This window comes from Marmota marmota, unplaced genomic scaffold, assembly GCF_001458135.2.
Source record: "Marmota marmota marmota unplaced genomic scaffold, marMar, whole genome shotgun sequence".
NCBI lineage: Eukaryota > Metazoa > Chordata > Mammalia > Rodentia > Sciuridae > Marmota > Marmota marmota.
In genome coordinates, this window is record NW_026000185.1 from 16,137,484 (window position 1) to 16,157,785 (window position 20,302).

The following is a 20,302-nucleotide window of genomic DNA, read 5'->3' on the forward strand; positions in this document are numbered from 1 at the left end:
TGGTCCTGCATGTGAGTTTGTGGATGCGTAGGGAGGGGGGGGGGGTGAGCCATGGGCACAAATAACTAAAGAACAGAGTAAAACCAGGTGAATTTCTTTTTTTGTTAACATTCTAATGACTGCAAATGACAGATGCCCAGATTGGATCAGCCAACATAAGAACACAGAGAAAATGTATTGGTTTCCATATCCCAGGAATAAGTTGCTTTCAGGCATGGCTGGATCCAGATATCCAGATGGTGTTGTCAGGAATCTCTTCTGTGGCTCTGCTTTCCTGTGTTGGTTTTATTCTCAGGGAGGCTTAGAAGTCTTGGCTAAAAAAAGTTGAGGTCTCTTCCTTGACTTTTTCTTTAACTTAGTGATGGAACTAAATCCCGGTGGTCCATATTAACAATGATCACGGGAGCATCCCCCAGAGCTAGGGTGGAGAACCATCCGGCAAGTCACACCAAGGAAGACTCGGGGGAGGAGGGTCCCCCTGCAACATCAGAGCAAAGGGGAGAGGACGCTGGGCCAGCAGGTGCCACACTGCCTGCCATGGTGTCCCCAGCCTGGAGTGGCTTTCTGAGGAGGGGTGAGGGTCACTCCCATGTGAACTCCAGAGAGCTCCCTGGAGGCGGTGGCCTCTGATCTGCATTGAAGGTAGAATTCAGTTGTCTGTGGGAATCCATCTCGAGTGTCCTGCTTCCAGGCTGGGGACAGAGCAGGAAGGAATTGTGTTTCCTGGGAAGCCACCCCCACCAGGCCCTGTGATACCAGTCTTCCTGTCACCTCTCGCCGTTGGGAGTCTCAGGGAGCATTCCTCCCTCACCCACAGCGGCCACCTGACGCTGGGCAGCCGGCCTCACCCCATTCCAATCAGTATCCGCAAAGCTGCTGGAATGTTCTTTCCAAACCTGATGACCTCACCCCCCACACCCCCGAAGTCCCAGTCCTCCCTCAACAAATCTCAAGTCCCCAGTGTGGCCGGGGAGGCCCGTGCAGCACCGTCCTGCCCCCAGCCCGTGCCCTGGCTCCGGGCCCCTTCCCCAGGGACCGTCACCTGGGCAGCCCCTCCCCCTCCTGGCCAGGACACTGGCCGGCCAGGCGGTGTCCACGCGGTGGCTCTTGCCTCCCAGCAGCCTGTCAGGTGGAAGATGAGGGTCACGGTGACTTCACAGCCCCGGGAACTGACTGCCCAGAAAGTGATCGGCTCAAAGGGCCAGAGGGCGGCCGAGCAGAGGTTGAAAGCCAGATGCTGTCACCTGGTGCTTAACCAACCGCCGCCCTCTCCTGCCTCTGGGGTCTCAGGGGATAGGGCCCCAAGGCTGCCTGTCACCATCTGAAGTTGGCCGTTGGACGCAATTGGTTCACTGACATCATCCTGGCCTCAGCCAGCCACTGGGCAGGGCAGCGAGCACGTGGAGTCCTCGGTCTTTGCCAGGTCCCCTGGATGGCTGGCACTTTGTCTGCGACTCCCAATTTCACCCTCTCGGTGGATTCTCTAAATGAGATAGGATGGGGCCGGGGGTGCGGCTCAGGGGTAGTGCACTTGCCTAGCATGAATGAGGTCCTGGATCCAATCCCCAGTACTGCAAAAGAATAATAATAATAATAATAATAATAATTAATAATAATAATAGAATTTGATATGATTACTATCCCTTTTTTGCACAAGGAACACCCGAGGAGCTGAGAAGTAGCCTGTCCAGTAGCGTGTGCATGCCCACGGCGGCAAGAAACCTCCGTTTTGCTCATCATCGAGCAATTAGTGGCTGGTATACAGCAGGCGCTCCATAGGACCAATTTCGTGGCTGGTATACAGCAGGTGCTCAATAAGTGCTTTTTTTTTTTTTGGTGAGACGGTTGGAGGGATGGAGGGCAGGAAGGACGGCAGGAAGGGCGGTGTCCCACGGCCCCCTTGTCTCCGCAGGGGCCACCATGCACGTGAAGAAGTACCTGCTCAAGGGACTGCACCGGCTGCAGAAGGGCCCGGGCTACAGCTACAAGGAGCTGCTGGTGTGGTACTGCAACAACACCAACACGCACGGGCCCAAGCGCATCATATGCGAGGGCCCCAAGAAGAAGGCCCTGTGGCTGCTGCTCACGCTGCTCTTCGCCTGCCTGGTGTGCTGGCAGTGGGGCGTCTTCATCAGGACCTACCTGGGCTGGGAGGTCAGCGTGGCCCTCTCCCTGGGCTTCAAGACCATGGACTTCCCGGCCGTCACCCTCTGCAACGCCAGCCCCTTCCAGTAGGTGGGCCCTGGAGCGTCCCCTCGGTCCTCTTCCCCTTCCCTCGCTCCCGGGCTTCCCGCCTCGGGTGTCTGTCTGTCTGCCCAGTGCATCTGGGCTTCCCGGGCAGCCGCGAGGAGCCAGCACTGTTCTGGGCGCTGGGAAGGCGGCAGAGACCAGATCAAGCCCCCACCTCTCTCCACCTACCAGAGCAGACAGGCTCCAACGGGTTTCAAGATGGGATTGGTTATGATTGTGACGGAGACACTTTAAACTCCCCAGGGAGTGCTTGGGGTATGCTAGGCATGGTGCCGAGTGTCCTTGGGGGAATTGGTCTCATTGTGACCCACACCACTTCCCCAGAGGCAGGCGCTATGTATGTACGAGCTCCAATCTGCAGGTGAGGAGATGGAGGTTCAGAGAGGTGCATGAATTTGCCCAGAGATGCACAGTGGGCAACTGTGAGATGGGAACCCAGGGCTGATCTGATTCCACTTTTTAACCGCTCTGACATATTGCCCCTTCCCTATTTGACAACAAGGCTGCTGAAGGGGACCTGCAGGGAGAATCGACCTCATCAGGGTTGAGGACAGGCAGCTGGTCACAGAAAAGTGAAGAGGAAGTGAGACAGCGCCCCAAGTGGCTGACATGGTGCATATGCAAGGGCCCTGGGGCAGGCAGGTGTTCAAGAAATAGAAAGGAGGGCCAACGTGGCGGAGCCATGGAGGATGTTCTCATCCCAAAGAAAGTCCCAGAAGAGGATTCCCACCTCCTGATTACATTTCCAGTTGTCAGAGGTCCCATCCGAACAGGGCTTCACCCACTATAAGAATCATGGCAGCCACGGACACTCCATCTGGGCACTGCTGCATGGACTTCCTGAGCCCCCCAGTAACTCCCGGAGCTACACATGTTTATACCCTCATTCTGTTGATCAGAGAACAGGTGTTTGGAGAGGTTACTACTGGTCAAGGGTCAAGCAGATGTTAAGGGAGAAGCCAGGATTTGAACCCAGAGCCCACACAGTGACCACCAATCTCCACAGCAGCTGTGGACATGTCGGCCACAGTGATGCCACCACCTTCCCCCTCCTGAGCGCCCTGGACTCAGCCCAGTGGTCGAATGATGGGGAGACACGGTGTCGGTGGGGCCTGAGGCCCATGCGCCCTCTCTCAGGACCGTGGACCTTGTCCAGGGCTTGATGACCCTGCTACAGGATGCCTCCAGCCAGAGCTGGTGCTCAGGGCCCTGGGGACCCTGATGACGAGGTCCTATGTGAATGGATGCGGGTCACCAGGGTGCAGGGCCCTCCCCTCTCCATGGGGCCTGGGGAGGACGCCCCCGGCTATTTCTGGCACCGCATCCACCACGGGAGGCCCCAGGAGCGGAGGGAAGTCCTAGAGCCAGCCCCGCGGCCCTCCACCCTCTGCACCTTGGTCACCACTGCTAGAGGAACAGGACCCTCCGAGTCACAGCCCTGTCCCCCTCCTACCTCTCTGTCCCCTCCGAGCAGAACCCCTGGCCCACGGGAGCCCACCGACCCCGGGTTCCCATCTCGGCTCTGCTCCCTGGCCGTGGGGTGAGAAATCAATCACGGCACGTCCCGGAGCCTCGGTTCCCTTGTCCCTGCGCAGGGACGATGATAGAATGCGGCAAAACAGAAAGCACCTGGCATCTGGCACGTGGCCAGCGATCAGTGACCCCAAACTGATGATTCTGGTGCCTAGCTGTGAGTTTCACAGGGAAAGAGAAGCGGTCCCCTTGGGACCAGTACCTGGCACATAGTAGGTGTTCATTAAAGTCTCAGTGAATGAATGAATGAATGAGTGGGCTGTGGGAAGGCACGTGGGTGGGTGGAGAGGACGCTCAGGCAGGACATCCTTCCTTCTTGACCTGGTGGCACCGCGCCGGGGGCAGGAGGATCCCAGATTCCGGTCCCCCTGCTCAGCGCCCTTGCCCACCCGACGGGGCCTCTCCCCGTCCAGGTATTCCAAAGTCAAGCACCTGCTGAAGGACCTGGACGAGCTGATGGAGGCCGTGCTGGAGAGGATCGTGGCCCCCGAGCCAGGCCGGGCCAACGCCAGCAGCACCCTGAACTTGACCATCTGGAACCACACGCCCCTGGTCCTTATTGATGAGCGGGACCCCCGCCACCCCGTGGTCCTCGACCTCCTTGGGAGTAACAACACCAATGGCTCAGCAAGCGGCAGCCCAGCCCCAGGAAGGACGTGTAGCGCCCAGGAGTGCAAAGTGGCCATGAGACTAGTAAGTGGTCCCCGGCACACTGGGAGCACGGGCTCCTCTTCTCCTTGATGACTTGGCTCTTGCTGGGGAAAGCCACCTGGATGGAGACCAGGCTGGGGCCACAGCCTCCCTCGCCCACCCCCACGTCTCCACACAAGCCAGCAAAGGGCCTGGGGCCAGGAGCTCTGTCGGCTCTGCCCAGGGCCCTGTGGCCCAGAGGTGCAGTTCCCAGGCTGCCGGTGCCTGGGTTCTCATCTGAAAAGCCAGCCCACCCCCGGGGGCTGCACGGCTCTCAGGGGCAGCAGTGTGTGTGTGTGTGTGTGCGTGTGTGTGCGTGTGTGTGTGTGTGTGTGTGCACGCGCGTGTGTTGGGGGTGAGGAAAGGCTGTGCTGCCGTTATGCCTTCCATGACCTCTCTGGGCCTCCGATTCTCCAGGATGAGGAGGATGATACTCACGCCTAGCCAGGCGCGTGCCTGTAATCCCCGCAGCTGGGGAGGCTGAGGCAGGAGGATCGCAGTTCAAAGCCTCGGCAACTGAGCAAGACCCTGCCTCAAATAAACCTGAATTTAAAAGGCTGGGGATGTGGCTAAGTGCCCCTGGGCTCAACCCCTGGTACTAAACGACAATAATAGTAACAAATAACGTAACACCCCTCCACAGACTTGGGGCTCACGTGGAATGGAACCCTAAAGGAGGGTCCCATACAGTCTGGACAGGGCAAGGGTTGAGGAAGCCACCGCGTCCCCAGGCAGAGGCAGGAGCCTCGGGGTGGCACTGAGGACGCTGCCCAGGACTGGCCGGGTCCGCAGGGCTGTGACTGGGAGGCCAAGTCCCCCCTCGGACCTGGTTCCAGAAGGCAGGTCCCCGGCGAGGGCCCACAGAGGCCCAACGGCTGGCTAAGTTCCAGGGGACGGCCACCCTGCACCTCTGTGGTGACCTGGGTTGGACGGGCCCAGCGAGGTCCATGGCTCCGTCTGACAAACCCCCGGGCACACTCCCCAGTCCGAGCCTCCCCGAGGCCCATGCAGCCTCCAGGGAATCGTGTGAGTGTGCGCGCCCGTGGGCACTTGCTCAGGGGCTCGTGGGTGTGAGGTCACACGAGTGTGAATGGGGTCCGGCTCGGGTGGATCCAGGTGTCTGAGGTTGGTGGCGGACGAGAGCACACACCGTTGTGACGTGGCACTGTGTGGCCCTGGGTGGGGGACCCGGTGGCCCTGTGTGTGCATGTGACCACGCATGGAGGTCCTCGTGACCTGCCTCGGGGCTGTGAGGCTGGGGCCCCTGAGCGCGGGGTGTGAGCAGGGAGCACCACAGGGTCACCCTCGCCCTGCTGGGTCCCTTGGGGGCAGTGGCTGGGGACCCGCAGAGGCGGAGCCCGGTCAGCAGCCCCCACACCCACGGGACCCCCTCGGCCCCCACAGTGCAGCCTCAACGGGACCGCGTGCGCCTTCTGGAACTTCACCAGCGCCACCCAGGCCGTGACCGAGTGGTACGTGCTGCAGGCCACCAACATCTTCTCGCAGGTGCCGCGCCAGGAGCTGGTGGCCATGGGCTACTCGGCCCAGCGGATGATCCTGGCCTGCCTGTTCGGGACGGAGCCCTGCAGCCACCGGTGAGCCGCCCAGCCACCCCGCTGTCCCCTGCTCTGGGGGTGCTTGGGTTAGGCCTGCAGGGGGTTAGGTGGTGCCTGGGCCAAGGTGCCAGGCTCAGCCTCACCGTCACAGGCTGAGCCTCACCCGTGGCAGGGGCTGGAGGCAGGGAGGCCGGCCTCGGGGGAACTTGCTGGGGGACCCCCAGGTGGAATAAACCAGGGGCCGCAGGCCGCCTTGCAGGCTACCACTTGGCTAGCAGGCTGCAGGCCAGATTCCAATAAGTCACGAGTATTGCTAAACCCGTGTGTGACAAGGACTTCAAATCATTGGCATCTATGGGGCCCTCTTATGCTCTACTGTAAGCGCTTCACAGTATAAAACTGCTTTAACCCGATGTCTAGAAGCCCCCGGGGAAAGGTCCTGTTATTTCCCCATCATCCACTTTATAGAGGATGAAACTGAGGCCCAGAGAGTTTAAGTAACCTCTCTGAGGTCACACAGCTGGGCAGTGGCAGAGCGTGCAGCCCAGGGCCAGGCCCACCCCACGTCACTCTGCTACTCGTTGGAAAGGAAAATCCGTTCTCTTTCCTCCCGGTCAGCCCTCTGCGTGAAAGGCACCCCCTAGCCAGCCTGGCCCAGAAATTTCCCCCAACCTGTCTCTGGGTTGTCTCTCTCCAGAGCTGACCGGACCCGGGCCTTCCCCACTTGGCCCTCAAAGGTGGCCCGGGAGCATGTCCTTCTGCCTTTGCCAACACTGGGCTCCAACGGCGTGACCCTCCGCCCTCACTGTGACCCGACCTCTCTCTCTGGGGCATAGTACCGTGGTCTTAGGGGTATTCAAGCCACAGTTGGACCCTGAGCAGCCGTCGGGGTGGGGAAACCTGTTCTGGGCAGTTTGCTTCTCTGTGCGTCGCCCAGGATGAGCACCCTCCCTCTGCTCTGGGGTCACACCAGCTTCCACAGGAGAGGAACCACGTTCCCCTCCCTGGGCACTCCGGCAGGGCGTCACGAAGTCCAGCCTACACTCTGGGGACGAGGACAGGTGGACAGGGACAGAGAGAATCGAGCTCCACCTCTCCTGGAGAGACGCATAGATATGATCTGGAATTTTTCCTCTAAGAAAGATTGATTTTTGCCAGGCCCCACGGTGGATGCCTGTGATCCCAGCTACTCGGGAGGCTGATCAGCCTCCCTAGGAGCTGGGACTTCAGGCAACCCCTGCACACCGTCTCTCCCTGCCTCTTCTGGAGACCTGCTGGTGTCCCTCTGCACACTAGGTTCCTGTCCCAAGAGAGGGTTTTGGAGGGAAAGCTCTGGAACCAGAGGGGACCGGTGCTGGGAGCAGCCTCTCAGGGCCAAGAGCATGATCAACAAGCAAATAGTTGGCACCGAGGAGAAAACCCACCACGAGGCCGGGGCAGGAAGGACCTGGCCGCACCCCAGGGGCGGCCTCTCCTCCAGGCTGCATCTGCCCACGGCAGCTCCTTGGGAACACTGTGTCCGGTGGCCGGGGCGGGGTCAGCCGCCTGGCGTTGGCTGGTTTGTCCTGTCGTCCTCTCCCCTGTGGCCACAGCCCGGATCCCACCCTGTATCCAGGGGCCACCCACAGCTTTCCCTTCCCCCCAGGCTTTGCCCAAGCGGTGCCCCTGCCTGACGGCCCTGTCCCCTCCCTGTCCCTAGGCCTTGCCACCTCCACTGGCTGCGTCTGTCAGTCCCCTCTCCCCATGGGGAATTGGGTGTCCCTCCTCCGCGCTTATCTCCGCGATGCCCTTATCACACATCACAGTTTATTCAACAAATATTTACTAGGTGTCTGTGTCCTGTGTCAGGCCCTGGGCACAGCAATGTCAGCTGTAACAGCCACACACACACACACACACACACACACACACGTTGTTAGGCGTCTAACACCTCAGTCCCACAGGGTGGCTGCTGCCACTATCCTGGGGACATAGTAAGAGACAGGGAAAGTGAGACACAGAGCATTGAAGTCCCCGAGCTCACCGGCTGCTAACGGACAGAGTTCCAGGTCAGACAGCTTCAGGACCCGGCTGTTGACCTTGAGCTGCCCAACTTCAGATACAAGGTCACACGTCCAAACTGGGCTCACAGCCCAAGCAGAAGGGAGGCAGATGACAAGTGAGCAAGATGATGTCACACTCGGGTGCCTTCCATCGGGGAAATCAAGAGGCGGGGATGAGGGAGGCCGGGAGGTGGGTTATGATCTGTCAGAGCTGAGGTTCTAGGAACTGATGGTCCACCTCTGTCACTTGGCATTAGGGAGGGGCCATGGGAGTTCTCAGAGCAGGTGGGATTTGAACCATGAGGAAGAGCAGGTGCAAAGGGGCTGGGGTTGGGAACATCTGGTGGAGGAGTGTAGAAACCCAAGGCTGGAGTGTGCATCTTACTCCCAGAGCAGCGAGGGAAGGCTGAGCAGGGGCGTGGCTTGTCTGATTGACAGTTTTCCACAAGGGGCCCTGACTGTTGGCAGGCAGCAAGGGGGGCGGTGGGGACACCACACAGAGGCTTTGGCGGGGGTCTGGGTGGGAGGCGCTTCTCAGGCCAGCCCTATCCAGTTCTCCTCACTGCCTTAGCCCGGGACCCACCTCAGTCAATGTTTGTTGAGTGAAAAAATGTGGTTTCTTCCTCATTCCCCTTTCACCAAGGAGGAAGGCAAAGCTCAGAGGCAGAGAAAGCAGCTCAGCTCTGTCAGACATGACAGAGCCAGCCCAGGACAGTTCCCAGATCTGATTTCTCAGCGGCCTGGGCTGGACCCACCTCATTCTGCTGACCCAGAGGCTGAGATGAAAGATACAGGAAATGGCTTCCTTATCGGGAAAATCAGTGAAAATAGCCCTTGACTTTATGAGGTTATTTTGAGGATGAAGTGAGATTGTGTGTGCAGAAACATTCAGCATGGGCCTGGCCCGTGGGAAGTTGCTCAATAAGTGTTGCAGAATATAAGGCTTAATAGACAGTTCTGCACAGCGGTTAATTTTTAACATGATTTCCTGTGCTTATCCCCCCACCTTTTTTTTTTTGTTTGTTTGTTTTGAGACAGGATCTCACTAAATTGCTGAGGCTGGCCTCAAACTTGCCATCCTCATGCCTCAGCCTCCCTAGTTGCTGGGATCACAGATGTGCCAAGCTGCACCCCAGCTTATATTTGTTTTGAATAAATATAAAAGAACAATATAAAAACGTTGATAAGTATTTTTAAAGCATTTATGGTGGGCTTCTCTGTATCAGAGATTCTCCTCTAGGGCCAACCTGAATCCCCTCAGATAACGTCCTCTCAAGATTTGGGGTTATATCTGCAAAGACCCTTTCTCCAAGTAAGGTCTCATCCAGAGGCTCCGGGGGTTAGGATGTGGACACGTCTTTTTGGAGGTGTCTATGAGACCAGATGCAAACGTCTAAGAAAGTTCTTTTTCATAACTCATGGCTAAACCAGGGAGCCTGTCCCCCAATTCCTGAGACTCCCTTCCTCCCTCTTTCCCAAGGGATCCTGGGAGTCGCCTCTCTCTGGTTTCTGCAGGGGGATGGACAGAATGGCCTGTTGCTCATCTCTCCCTTTCTGAGCCTCTCTGAGCAACGCAGGGAGGGCGGGCCGTGGTGGTGGGATCCCCTCTGCAGGCTGGGGAGGCTCTGCCGGTGCCTCCCCCAGCCAATGGCTCTTCTCTCAGGAACTTCACGGCCATCTTCTACCCCTACTACGGCAACTGCTACATCTTCAACTGGGGCATGACGAAGAAGGCGCTCCCCTCTGCCAACCCCGGGAGTGAATTTGGTGAGTCCTGGTTTTGGATCCAGAGGCCAGATCCAGGAGGCTCTAAGCCCTCTGCCCCGCAGGGCTGGAAGGGCCCCCTGTGGTTGGCCCCAGAGCTCAGGGTTAGACCTGGGCTAGCCCAGAGAGGCGTGGCCATAATGGAGCGCCTGCTGTTTGCCTGGGGGCTGGAGAGGCGGGGCCAGGCGCCTTCTCAGCCCCTCCCCTCCCCACGCTCGCGACCCTGGGGGAGGGGCTGGTGTCCCGTTTTGTAGCCCGGCAAGGTGAGGCTGGGGACGTGGTGCAGCTTCAAGGTCAAGCTCCAGGCCGGGTAGAATCCCAGCTCCACCCCTCACTCCCCGGGTGATCCTGAGCTCAGGATCTCTTCATTGGGAGAAGAGGCTCTTGGTAGCACCGCACAGAGAGGTCACCTTGTGAGTCACTCTGTCACCCTGCGATGAACTGCTTGGCCAGGCCTGGGAAGCAGAAAATGCTGCACGTGCGCAGGGGACTGACTCTGAGAAGCCTTTGGACAGCTTCCCCGAGACCACCCATTAGTCCAGGGCACGCACTTGGCCTCTCCTACACAGAGCCCCAGAGACAGGGCGCCGAGGACTAAAGGAAGCAAGGAAGGACAGAATGGCTGACCCTAGGCGCCTTTTCCCTGGGGCCAACGCAGTGGCCTGTTCCCCAGGGCAAGGCTGGCAGGCTGGGGCTTTCAGGCTTGTGAGCTGGACCCAGGTGGGAGCCAATCCTCCTCCCACCGCCCAGACTGTGACCTCCCCCCTACCACCAAGAAGCAGGTCATCATTCAGTGACCATCAGGGCTATTAGCCAAGAGGGGGTCAGTGACCCCGTTCCTTAAAGCACTGCCCTCCAGGGACCCCTTGCCTCATGGGGCAGAGCATCACAACAAGGAGCCAGCAGCCTGGGTGAGGACCCAGCAGCCCCGCCTCCTTCATGAGTGATCTGGGACCGTTCCCTTCACCTCTCTGTGCCTTGTTTGCTCTTCTAAGTGGGAATAATGACAGTGCCCATCTCCTGGGCCTCCCAGGAGCATCCAACAGCATCGGGTCCCTTTATAAAGCACTTCACAGTGCTCTGAGCATGGGGCCGGGCTCAGGCCATGCCAGCCCTTTTTTGTCCTAAGCCCTGGGACTCGCTCCAGTGCCCACCTAGCCCAGGACTAAGGGGCACAGAAGGTTGGGTCTGATCCCCCAAGAAGGGCCGGTGCGGAAGGAAGACAGAATCACACGAGCGAAGCAGGTGCCCGGAAGGAGAGTTTCAGAGCTAGGAAAGCCCCTGAGACCTGGTGTGGACAGTCACTTCTGCAGGAAGAGACACGGGGCTTTGATCTGAAGCAAGAGCAGGAGGTGCAGGTGAAGGGTGAGGCCGGCAGCCTCCAGAGCAGGAAGGAGCTGGGAGCTCAGAGGCCCTGAATGGGGAGAATGAGGACCTGGGTGAGAGGGCACAGGGTGGGGTGGCTGGGTGGGTGGTGCTGTGTCTCCAAGATCTACCTGTCGTGCAGAAAAGATTATGGGGGCAGAGGCCAGGAACAGCCCTAGGAGGGGACGATGGGCGATCTGGGGTCTGGATTTTGCCGGCTCCTCGGCAGGCCCTGGGGCACCCCTTGCTGCAGGGGGCTTGGACAAGGGGCTGGTGGGCTTCCCCTCACCCCAACTTCCCCACAGGTCTGAAGTTGGTGCTGGACATAGGCCAGGAGGACTATGTCCCCTTCCTCGCATCCACGGCCGGGGCCCGGCTGCTGCTTCACGAGCAGAGGACGTACCCCTTTATCCGAGAGGAGGGCATCTATGCCATGACGGGGACAGAGACCTCCATCGGCGTGCTGGTGGTACAGCTGGAGCGCAAGCGCAGCCCGAGGGCGGCTGAGGGTGGAAGCCCACCTGCTCAGGGCCAACCTGGCCGAGAGGAGGGGATCCGGGGCCCCAGCCCTGGCCCTGCCTCCCAGGCCCCCGGACCCTGGGGGAACCCTGCAGCGAGCCCCGCTCTGGCGGAGGCTGAGCCCTCTGGCGCCCCCTCTGGCGCCTGCGGGTACTACAGCTCCCTTGCCCCATTCAGCATCCCCCGAGTTTGTTGGGCGGGACGTACAGAGGGGGCCTTCAGGGGTGATCAGGGGTCCTCTTGAGCAACCTCTCTTGCCCCAGGACAAGCTGCAGCGCATGGGCGAGCCCTACAGCCCGTGCACTGTGAACGGCTCCGACGTCGCGGTCCAAAATCTCTACAGCGACTACAATACGACCTACTCCATCCAGGTGGGCAGGTTGCGCAGGACCCTGGACCCTGGGGCCCCTGTCCACGTCTCCCGGCCGCAGGCCTCAGGTCTCTGAAAGAGGGCCCGGCAAGGCTGGCTGGGCTGGATTTTTGTAGGTAGCCACAGGCACAGTTCCTGGGTTCTCACCAGGGCCCAGGGCAGGCTATCTGCAAGTCCCCAGTTGGGCAGATGTGCCCTTGGGAACCCAAGATTAGAAAGGATCTTGCTCTGGGGTCTCCCAAGAGGGGAAAAAAAAAATTAGGATCATTACCGAGCTCTCAACTGTGTGATTTGCATGCATCATATCATCATCTGATCCCTTCAAGCCTCCCAGGCGAAAGTAGAGTACTAATAGCCTTTAATAATATGTTAATGAGTTGGCTTATCACGTGTGAGGCAGGCGCTGTTGCAAGCATTTCACCTGCTTTACCTCATTTAATCCTCACAACCACCCTAGGATGTAGAAACTATTATTCCCGTTTCAAGATGGGGGAATGGGGACATTTGGATTTACAGACCCCAATCTGAACACCTCATCCGTTTACCTGGGACATCCCTCTTTATATCTGCCCTCGGCCTCCCTTGCTGCAGCTGGAGGTTTCTTTCTTGACCTGGTCTCCACTTCCATCCCTGTCTGTGTTGACAGAAAAGAAATGGAGTCCAACAAGGGGCAGCCCTGTGCCTGCCTCCAAGTCTGGGAAAGCCGTATTTAGTGTTTTCCCTTAGGAAATCGATCCCCGGCCACTGCCCACTTGCGCAGCTGTCTCACTGCACACTCAAGCTGGCTGGCTGGGCCTCCTTTGGTCTGCTGTGGGCAGCTCTGGGAATCTTCTGAGTCTCTGAAGGGCTGGACAGACAGGCTGGACAGACAGGCAGGCAGCAAGGGGAAGTGGGAAAATGGAGGAGGAGGCCCCAGCCCCGGAGGCCTCGTTCCTGGGAAACCAGCTCCTCCAAGACTCTCACCGGAGTCAGGGCGCCCAGCCTGACCCCATGGCCTCCTCTGGGCCAGGCTCCAGGTCCTCCTGGCCATGCCATTGACTCTGCTGTCAGTCCCACCCCCTGCCTGCAGGGACCCCACAAGCCCCTCAGGAAGAGAGGAAGGCCACACAGTGACCTGGGGGAGCAGGAGAGGAGGGCACAGAGGAGCAGGGTTGGAGCCAGGAGTCCATGGGAGCTGGCAGTCAGGACAGTGGACAGCCGCTGACTAAGGGCCTGATGCCATGCGGAATCCTCTGGACCCCGGCAGGCAGGGGTGACTGTCACCCTGTTTCCCCGTGAGTAAACTGAGCCTGAGGTTAATCACTTGCCCTAGGACACGTGGTCGGTCCCTGAGTGGGCTGAAGCCAGGTCAAAATGACCTGAACACCCCGCGGCGTGCTGGGGCCCAGTGAGTGGAGACTCACCACATCCAGCCCCAGGGCAGGGTGCGCCGTGTGCCCTCTTCTCGCTCCCCACCAGGGGACACTCTGCAGAGCAGCTGCCCATTCTCTTCCTGTTCTGGGCGATCAGAGGTCCTTCTCCGGCTCTCCCTGGCTCTTCCCCCAGGAGGAAGGTGCTCAGGCCGGCTCGCCTGGCTTCCTCAAGCTGCCCTCTGGGTCCCTGGATGCAGAGAGCTTGGAAGGGCGCTGGCACCTGAGGAGGAGAGTTGGTGCTCTAGGTGTGAGCTTTGTGGTTTGGGACAAGCCACTTCTGCTGTGTCATTTATGGGGTGCCATCTATGGAGAGACCTGGACTTCGGGGGCCTTGTCTGGTCTTTCTGTGGGGTTCAGTGATCTGCTATGTGGCCCAAGGAGGAAGGACGGCCACACCCCAATGACAGGGTCCGTCACCACAACTTGGTCATCTCAAGCCTGCATCTTAGGCCAAAGGGCATCTCTCCGGGCCCCCAGCTCCCTTGACCTGGGTGTTGAATTCTTGGGGTCCTTCTTCTGCCACCAGAGTGGGGACATCACTAGCCAGGTCTGTGTTCCCTCCCCAACCTCCAGGCCTGTCTCCACTCCTGCTTCCAAGACCACATGATCCATAACTGCAGCTGCGGCCACTACCTGTACCCACTGCCCCAGGGGGAGAGATACTGCAACAACCAGGATTTCCCAGACTGGGGTGAGTGCAGGTTCACGACCGCTGGGGCCACTGCCCACAGAGCAGAGAGGAGAGCTGGGGGCCCTGAGCAGGGCCCTGGGGTGTGCCAGGGTGGCCCCTCCTCTGTCCACAGTCTCCTACCACCCATCCCAGGCCTGTCTGCAGGAACTCAGCCCTGTCTCCCCGACTCCATGAAGTGCCTGCTTGAAACACATAGGAGCGGGAGTCCATCTGTCCTCCAGGGCATGTGTCTGTGTGCCACACAAATGCCAGCACAGGCATGAGCCTGGGAATGGGCCTGGGAGACAGCACGGTGTGTGTGTGGTTGTGTTTTCCAATGCACGTGTGCAAGGGCATGTCTGTGTTTGCACCTGAGTGTGCCGGAGCACTTGGGGATGACAGGACCTGTCTGTGAGTGCTGTGCTCGGGCACAGGTGGCTTCCAGTGTCTGCGTCGTGCATCCTGGCTTGGATGCACACGTGTGCACAAGGCCGTGTGTGGTGCTCGGTGGGTGTGTCCATGTCTGAGTGGCATCACTGGGTCTCTCTGTGGCATGCTGGGCCCGAGGAGAAAGTGGTAGAGTCCTGATGGTGATGTCCTCCAAGGACAAGGAGCCCCTGCTGGGCTCCCACGGAGCTGGAGCCCAGGCCTGAAAGCCCTGGTGGCCTGGAATCCAACAACCTGGGTGTTGTCAGCAGCAGGGGTCCCGCCACCTCTTAAAACAAACGTGAACACAGTGGCCCACACCTGTAATCCTCAGCCTCTCAAGAAGCTGGGGCAGGAGGATGGTGAGTGCAAAGGCAGCCTCAGCAAAAGCGAGGTGCCGAGCAGCTCAGCGAGACCCTGTCTCTAAATAAAATACAAAACAGGGCTGGGGAGAAAACCCCATCCATGGGCAGAGATGGAGAGGGCTCCCCAGGGGGTCCTGAGCTGGGTCTAGGGCACCCGAGGGAAGCATCCCAGGGTTAGGCTGCGGCAAAATGGCTGGAGGTGGCTGGAGTCGGGGTGGCAATGATTCCCCATGACCAGAGAGCGTGGGTTGAGACACCACATCCCCATCTCACCCCAGGCCTCGGGTGGCCCCGGGCCAGGAGGGCAGAACAGGGTGAAGGGTGGACCCCTAGACCACCGTCCGTCCACCCCTATTGGCCATTCCTCTCTCCCGCCCAGCCCACTGCTACCTAGACCTGCGGATAAGCGTGGCCCTGAGAGAGACGTGCATCAGCATGTGCAAGGAGTCCTGCAAGTGAGTGTGGCGAGGGGACGTGGGCACTGCCGTGGGCCAGCAGGGAGGGGGGCCGACGTTGGCAGGACAGCAACAGGGCTGCTTCTCTTTTCCAGTGACACCCAGTACAAGATGACTATCTCCATGGCTGACTGGCCTTCTGAGGCCTCCGAGGTGAGACGGTGGGAGTGGCCACACTCCTGGTCCCCATCTTTGGGCTGACAGGTCCCAATCTTTGGGGGGTGGTATTTTCCTCCTTCCCTCCCTCCCTTCGGCTCTCCCACTGACATTCCCCAGGCACCGGGCCAGGCACACTGCAGAGGATGAGATGGGCCCGAGGGTCCTGCCCTCCTGGAGCTTACTGTCTATCACGTACACAGAAGTAAGATCACGTTCAAGGTCAACGGTGGCTGTGAGGGAGTAAGCAGGAGAGCACACAGAGGGGTCAGGGACGCCCCTCTACAAAGGCGACATCTGAGCTCAAACCCAGAGGCTGAGCCAGTGGTGGGCAGAGCCAGAGGAGCCCAGGCAGAGGGGACGGCAAGTTCAAGAGGTGGGAATGGACCTGGGACAAGGTCCATTCTGGCCAGGCCTGTCCAGAAGAGGCTGGAGACCCGAGCTCCCCTCCTGCCAACAGCAGCCGCAGCTTCCCCCGCGGCCTCCTCCTACAGCCCCTTCCTGCGGTCCCTGGGGGCTTCAGGAAGGTGCAGGGCTGTGTTCCTTTTCCCCACTGGTAGCATGGACCGCAATGGACCATGGACCATGATAGACCATGGACCGCGATGGGGGAATGTGAGGTGTGAGCACCATGTTCTTAGTTGCCTTCTTGGGTTCTAGGACTGGATTCTCCACGTCCTGTCTCAGGAGCGGGACCAGAGCCCCAACATCACTGTGAGCAGGTCAGCCTGAAGCCTGGGCGGGCTGGGAAGGCAGGGAAGGGGAGGAGCCAGGGCCTGGGGGATGGGGTCAGATCCAGGAGCAAGGCTAGGGAAGGAAGCCCCGAAGGCAAGAGGGAGGAAGGCAGCCAGGAAGATTGGGGTCTTCCAACCCCTGGAGGAGAAGCATGCTCTTCATCAGCCCCTCCCCCATCCCTCATCCCCATCACTCCCCTGTCTCTCTCCACCTGCTCAGCACAAATGTGTGTTGAGCACAGGGAAGACACAGGTCCATACCACCAGGATGCTCAAGCCCAGAGACAGATGCAAAAAGAGCTCACAGCAATGAGGGTCTGTAGAGCCCCCTCCCCTTCAGGAACAGGAGGGAGGGAGCCTCAGTGTGCCTGAGAGATAAGGGGGGTCCGTGTAGGAAGTGGGTGAGAAACAGGGACTGTTCAAATAAGAAGCAAAGAACACATATGAATAGGGGGGAACCCCCTCTCAGCCAACCTTCCCTGCCCCAGGGGCCCTAATCCCCGCAGAACTCCTCAGCACTCTATGCAGGGTCACCGAATGTGGGCGGGTCACCGAATGTGGCCTGGCCGCCCTAGACCTGGGGAAAAGGGAGCTCAGAGCTGATCTTTGGGGCTGTCCCAGGCCAGAGTGTCTTCAGGAAGATGGCAGGACAGGGGTCAACAGGGTAGATACTCTCTGTGGCCCCGCGGTGCAGGGAGGCTGACAAGGTGACCTGTTTGGTCTGGTTTGGCTTCACCACTCCTGGCAGTATGAGCAAGTCAGAGCAGGGGAGGGCCGGGTGGCCCCTTGGCTTCCCTACCCGGGGTGTGCAGGGAGCCCCGGGTCCCAGCCCCTTCTGCTGCCTCTGCAGGAACGGCATCGTCAAGCTCAACATCTACTTCCAAGAATTCAACTATCGCACCATCGAGGAATCAGCAGCCAACAACGTGAGTTTGGGGAGGCTCCTGACACCCCAAAGGGTGGAGATCAGGAAGGTCCCTACAGCCAGCTGAGCTATTTCCCTGGGCTGAGGTGGTCACCCTGTCCCCTTCCCTTCCCAGTCAACTGCGCACCCCACAGGAACCCCTGAGCCTGGGCGAGGGGCAAGAGCTTGTGCCCACTCTCCGCCCAGCCAGGCCCTCAGCGCCCCATTCCCCACAGATCGTCTGGCTGCTCTCCAACCTGGGCGGCCAGTTTGGTTTCTGGATGGGGGGCTCCGTGCTGTGCCTCATCGAGTTTGGGGAGATCATCATCGACTTCCTGTGGATCACCATCATCAGGCTGGTGGCCTTCCTCAGGAGCCTGCGGCGGAGGCGGGCCCGGGCTCCCTGTGACAGCCCCCCGCCCACCGTGGCCGAGCTGGTGGAGGCCCACACCAACTTTGGCTTCCAGCCCGACCCCGCCAGCCAGGCCGAGGGCTACCCCAACGGGCAGCCACTGCCCATCCCGGGCACCCCGCCCCCTAACTATGACTCCCTGCGTCTGCAGCCGCTGGACACCATTGAGTCTGACAGTGAGGGTGACGCCATCTAGACCCTGCCCCTGCCCACCCCGGGTGGCTCACGTACTTGAAGCTGAGAAGCTGAGACCGTGGCTCAGTGCCTTGCTGTATAGTGCCCTCTCCAGAGAGCCAGGACCACCGGTGTCCAGGGCCCGGCCCCCTCCGTAGAGAGGCCAGTAGCCACTGCCAGGCCCAGGCTGCAGGGTCCGCAGGGTCACGGTGCAGGACGCCAGAACTGGGTTCTCACCTGGCTCCTGCCCTTCCTGTCCTGGGCCTACCTGACCTGCCCTCTGGCTCTAGAGACCCCTCTCCTGGTGTCAGGCCACTTTCTTCCCAGTGTCAGTCACTGCCCCAGAGATGACCAGGTGGGTCTACCATGTTCCCCAGAATCAGTGGCCTTTCCCTTACTGGCCTTGACTGACCTCTGTGAACAGGCTTAGCAAAGGCAGCAGTGGCGGGGGGGACAGGGGGAGCACCAGGAGTGGGGGCCTGCAGGTGGCACATGCGTCGTTCTACAAAATAAAAGTGGAAGACATTGCGTCCAGCTTTGTTCTTTGTCTTAGTGGGCAGCGGAGGTCCTCACGCGTGCCTGGGACAGGAAGGGCGTCTATCCTGGCTTGAGAGCCAAGGTCTTAAGCAGGTCAAGAGCGTCTCTCTCTTGTGATTCCTATAGTTCCTTTCCAGCTGTTCCTTTCTCTGAAGCAGAGGCCTAGCGGCTTCTTCTTTTTGGGGGGAAGAGGGGGTAGCAGGGATTGAACTTGGGGCACTTGACCACTGAGCCCACCCCCAGCCCTACTGTGTATTTTATTTAGAGACAGGGTCTCCCTGAGTGGCTTAGTGCCTTGCAGTTGCTGAAGTCGTCTTTGAACTCGTGATCCTCCTGCCTCAGCCTCCCAAGCAGCTGGGATCACAGGTGTGCACCACAGCTAATGGCTACAATGCCATCCAACTATTTCTTTGGGTTACAAGGACAGAGAGAGCAACTCAAACCAGCTTAACCCATCAAGTCTCAAGTTTTCAGTTCTGTGAATGTTTCAGTGAAACTGACACAGGTGCATTGAAATAGGTTAGGAGTCACAGTCTAGAGCTCATGTCTATTAAATATTATTATGATTATGTTATTAATAATTGTATATTATATACTATGTTTCGATATTTGTAGTATCTCACATCAAGGACAGTGGGACGAAATGGGTTAAAGCAAGACACTCTCAGGCAGCTCAAACCATTCGGTCTCCCTCTGCTCCCCAAGGCCACCTCTCCTTGCATTTGCAGCCCCCAGGCTGACGCTCATTGGCCCCTGACTGGGTCACGTGCCTGTTTCTGAACCAATGAGTGGTCCAGCTGGGTAGGCTGCTCTGATTGGTCAAGCCTGAATTCATTTGCCCAGACCTGACTGCCTGGTTGGCCCCCAGCAGAATCACCTGGTCCCAGGTAATGGGAAATGGCTCCTAGGGTTGCCGGAAAAAAAATTAAGCTGCTCAGTTAAATTAGAATTTCAGATAAATATAAAAGTAATTTTAGGTATAAGTATATCCATGCAGTATTTATAATATACTAATAAACCATTTGTTGTTTTTCTGAAATTTACATTTAAATGAGCATCCTGGATTTTTTATTGCTAAATCTGACAAACCTAATGGTTCCCCAGGAAGGGATCAGGGAGCAATTACCAAAGAAGGGGGCCTGACGGTCTAGACAGCTGACCGCTGCAGCCCCCTGCTGCCACCGACCAGGTTCAAGTCTTGAAGCAGCTCCGGCTTCAGAGCCTGGCCCACATTCACAGTTAATGGTTCTTAGAGGTGGCACCAATGGAAGGTCACTGGGATTAAAGTCATCAGGGTGAGCCCCTTGATGGCATTAGTAGCTTCGTAAGAAGAGGAAGAGACCCGAGTCAGCACACCTGCTGTGTCTCGCCATGGGACGCCCTCTGACATGTCAGGATGCAGCAGGAAGGTCCTCAGCAGACGCAAGCCCCTCGATCTTGAACTTCCCAGCCTCCAGAACCTTCACCTAAATAAACCTTTATTCTTTATAAATGATACAGCCTGTGGTGTTCAGTCATAACCACGGAAATCAGAGAAGTGGCAAAGCCGCCATCCCAGCCTGCCTGTCCCGGTGCCAGTGGCCCTGACAGCATCATTTCCGGATGGGAGCTCCGGCATCTTGTCTGACCTGTGGACAGGCAGGTGCTGATCATCACCTCCTTTTGCAGCCCTTTGGTCACAGGTCCATTTGAACTGGCTTAAGCTTTGAAGGGAATTTATTAGCTCTTGTAGGCAAGGCCCAGCATGGCTGCGTGCAGGGTTCCCTGGAGCTGGTGTTTCTGCATCGACGTCCCCTTAAACAGGCTCTCTCCACGTTCTGCTCCTCCAGAACGTCTTTACGTCCCTCAATCCAGCTCCACCCCCATGAGCTCAGCAACAGAGGAAAGAGAGCTCCCTCTCCTTCAGCACCCCGTGAGAGCTCCAAGGAAGGAGCTCAGTTGGATCCATCTGGGCCACACGCTCATCCT

General features: G+C 58.8%; 1 protein-coding gene across 4 annotated transcripts in view; it reads left to right on the forward strand.

Moving 5' to 3' along the window:
• Positions 1 to 18,342, forward strand: part of Scnn1b (sodium channel epithelial 1 subunit beta) — a 46,588-nt gene extending 28,246 nt beyond the window's left edge. The window contains exons 2-14 of one of the 4 annotated variants that reach the window (XM_048789651.1): positions 1,658 to 1,768; positions 1,913 to 2,231; positions 4,197 to 4,476; positions 5,878 to 6,068; positions 9,735 to 9,838; positions 11,506 to 11,669; positions 11,983 to 12,090; positions 14,075 to 14,192; positions 15,342 to 15,417; positions 15,513 to 15,570; positions 16,234 to 16,295; positions 17,158 to 17,233; positions 17,448 to 18,335. In XM_048789651.1, the coding sequence (XP_048645608.1) occupies positions 1,702 to 1,768; positions 1,913 to 2,231; positions 4,197 to 4,476; positions 5,878 to 6,068; positions 9,735 to 9,838; positions 11,506 to 11,669; positions 11,983 to 12,090; positions 14,075 to 14,192; positions 15,342 to 15,417; positions 15,513 to 15,570; positions 16,234 to 16,295; positions 17,158 to 17,233; positions 17,448 to 17,819 (1,995 nt within the window). In that variant the 5' untranslated portion in view covers positions 1,658 to 1,701 and the 3' untranslated portion in view covers positions 17,820 to 18,335. Of the gene's footprint in view, positions 1 to 1,657; positions 1,808 to 1,912; positions 2,232 to 4,196; positions 4,477 to 5,877; positions 6,069 to 9,734; positions 9,839 to 11,505; positions 11,670 to 11,982; positions 12,091 to 14,074; positions 14,193 to 15,341; positions 15,418 to 15,512; positions 15,571 to 16,233; positions 16,296 to 17,157; positions 17,234 to 17,447 lie in introns of those variants that run through there. The other 3 variants (XM_048789654.1, XM_048789652.1, XM_015491167.2) reach the window with 3 other exon arrangements.
• Positions 18,343 to 20,302: the final 1,960 nt, after the last annotated feature.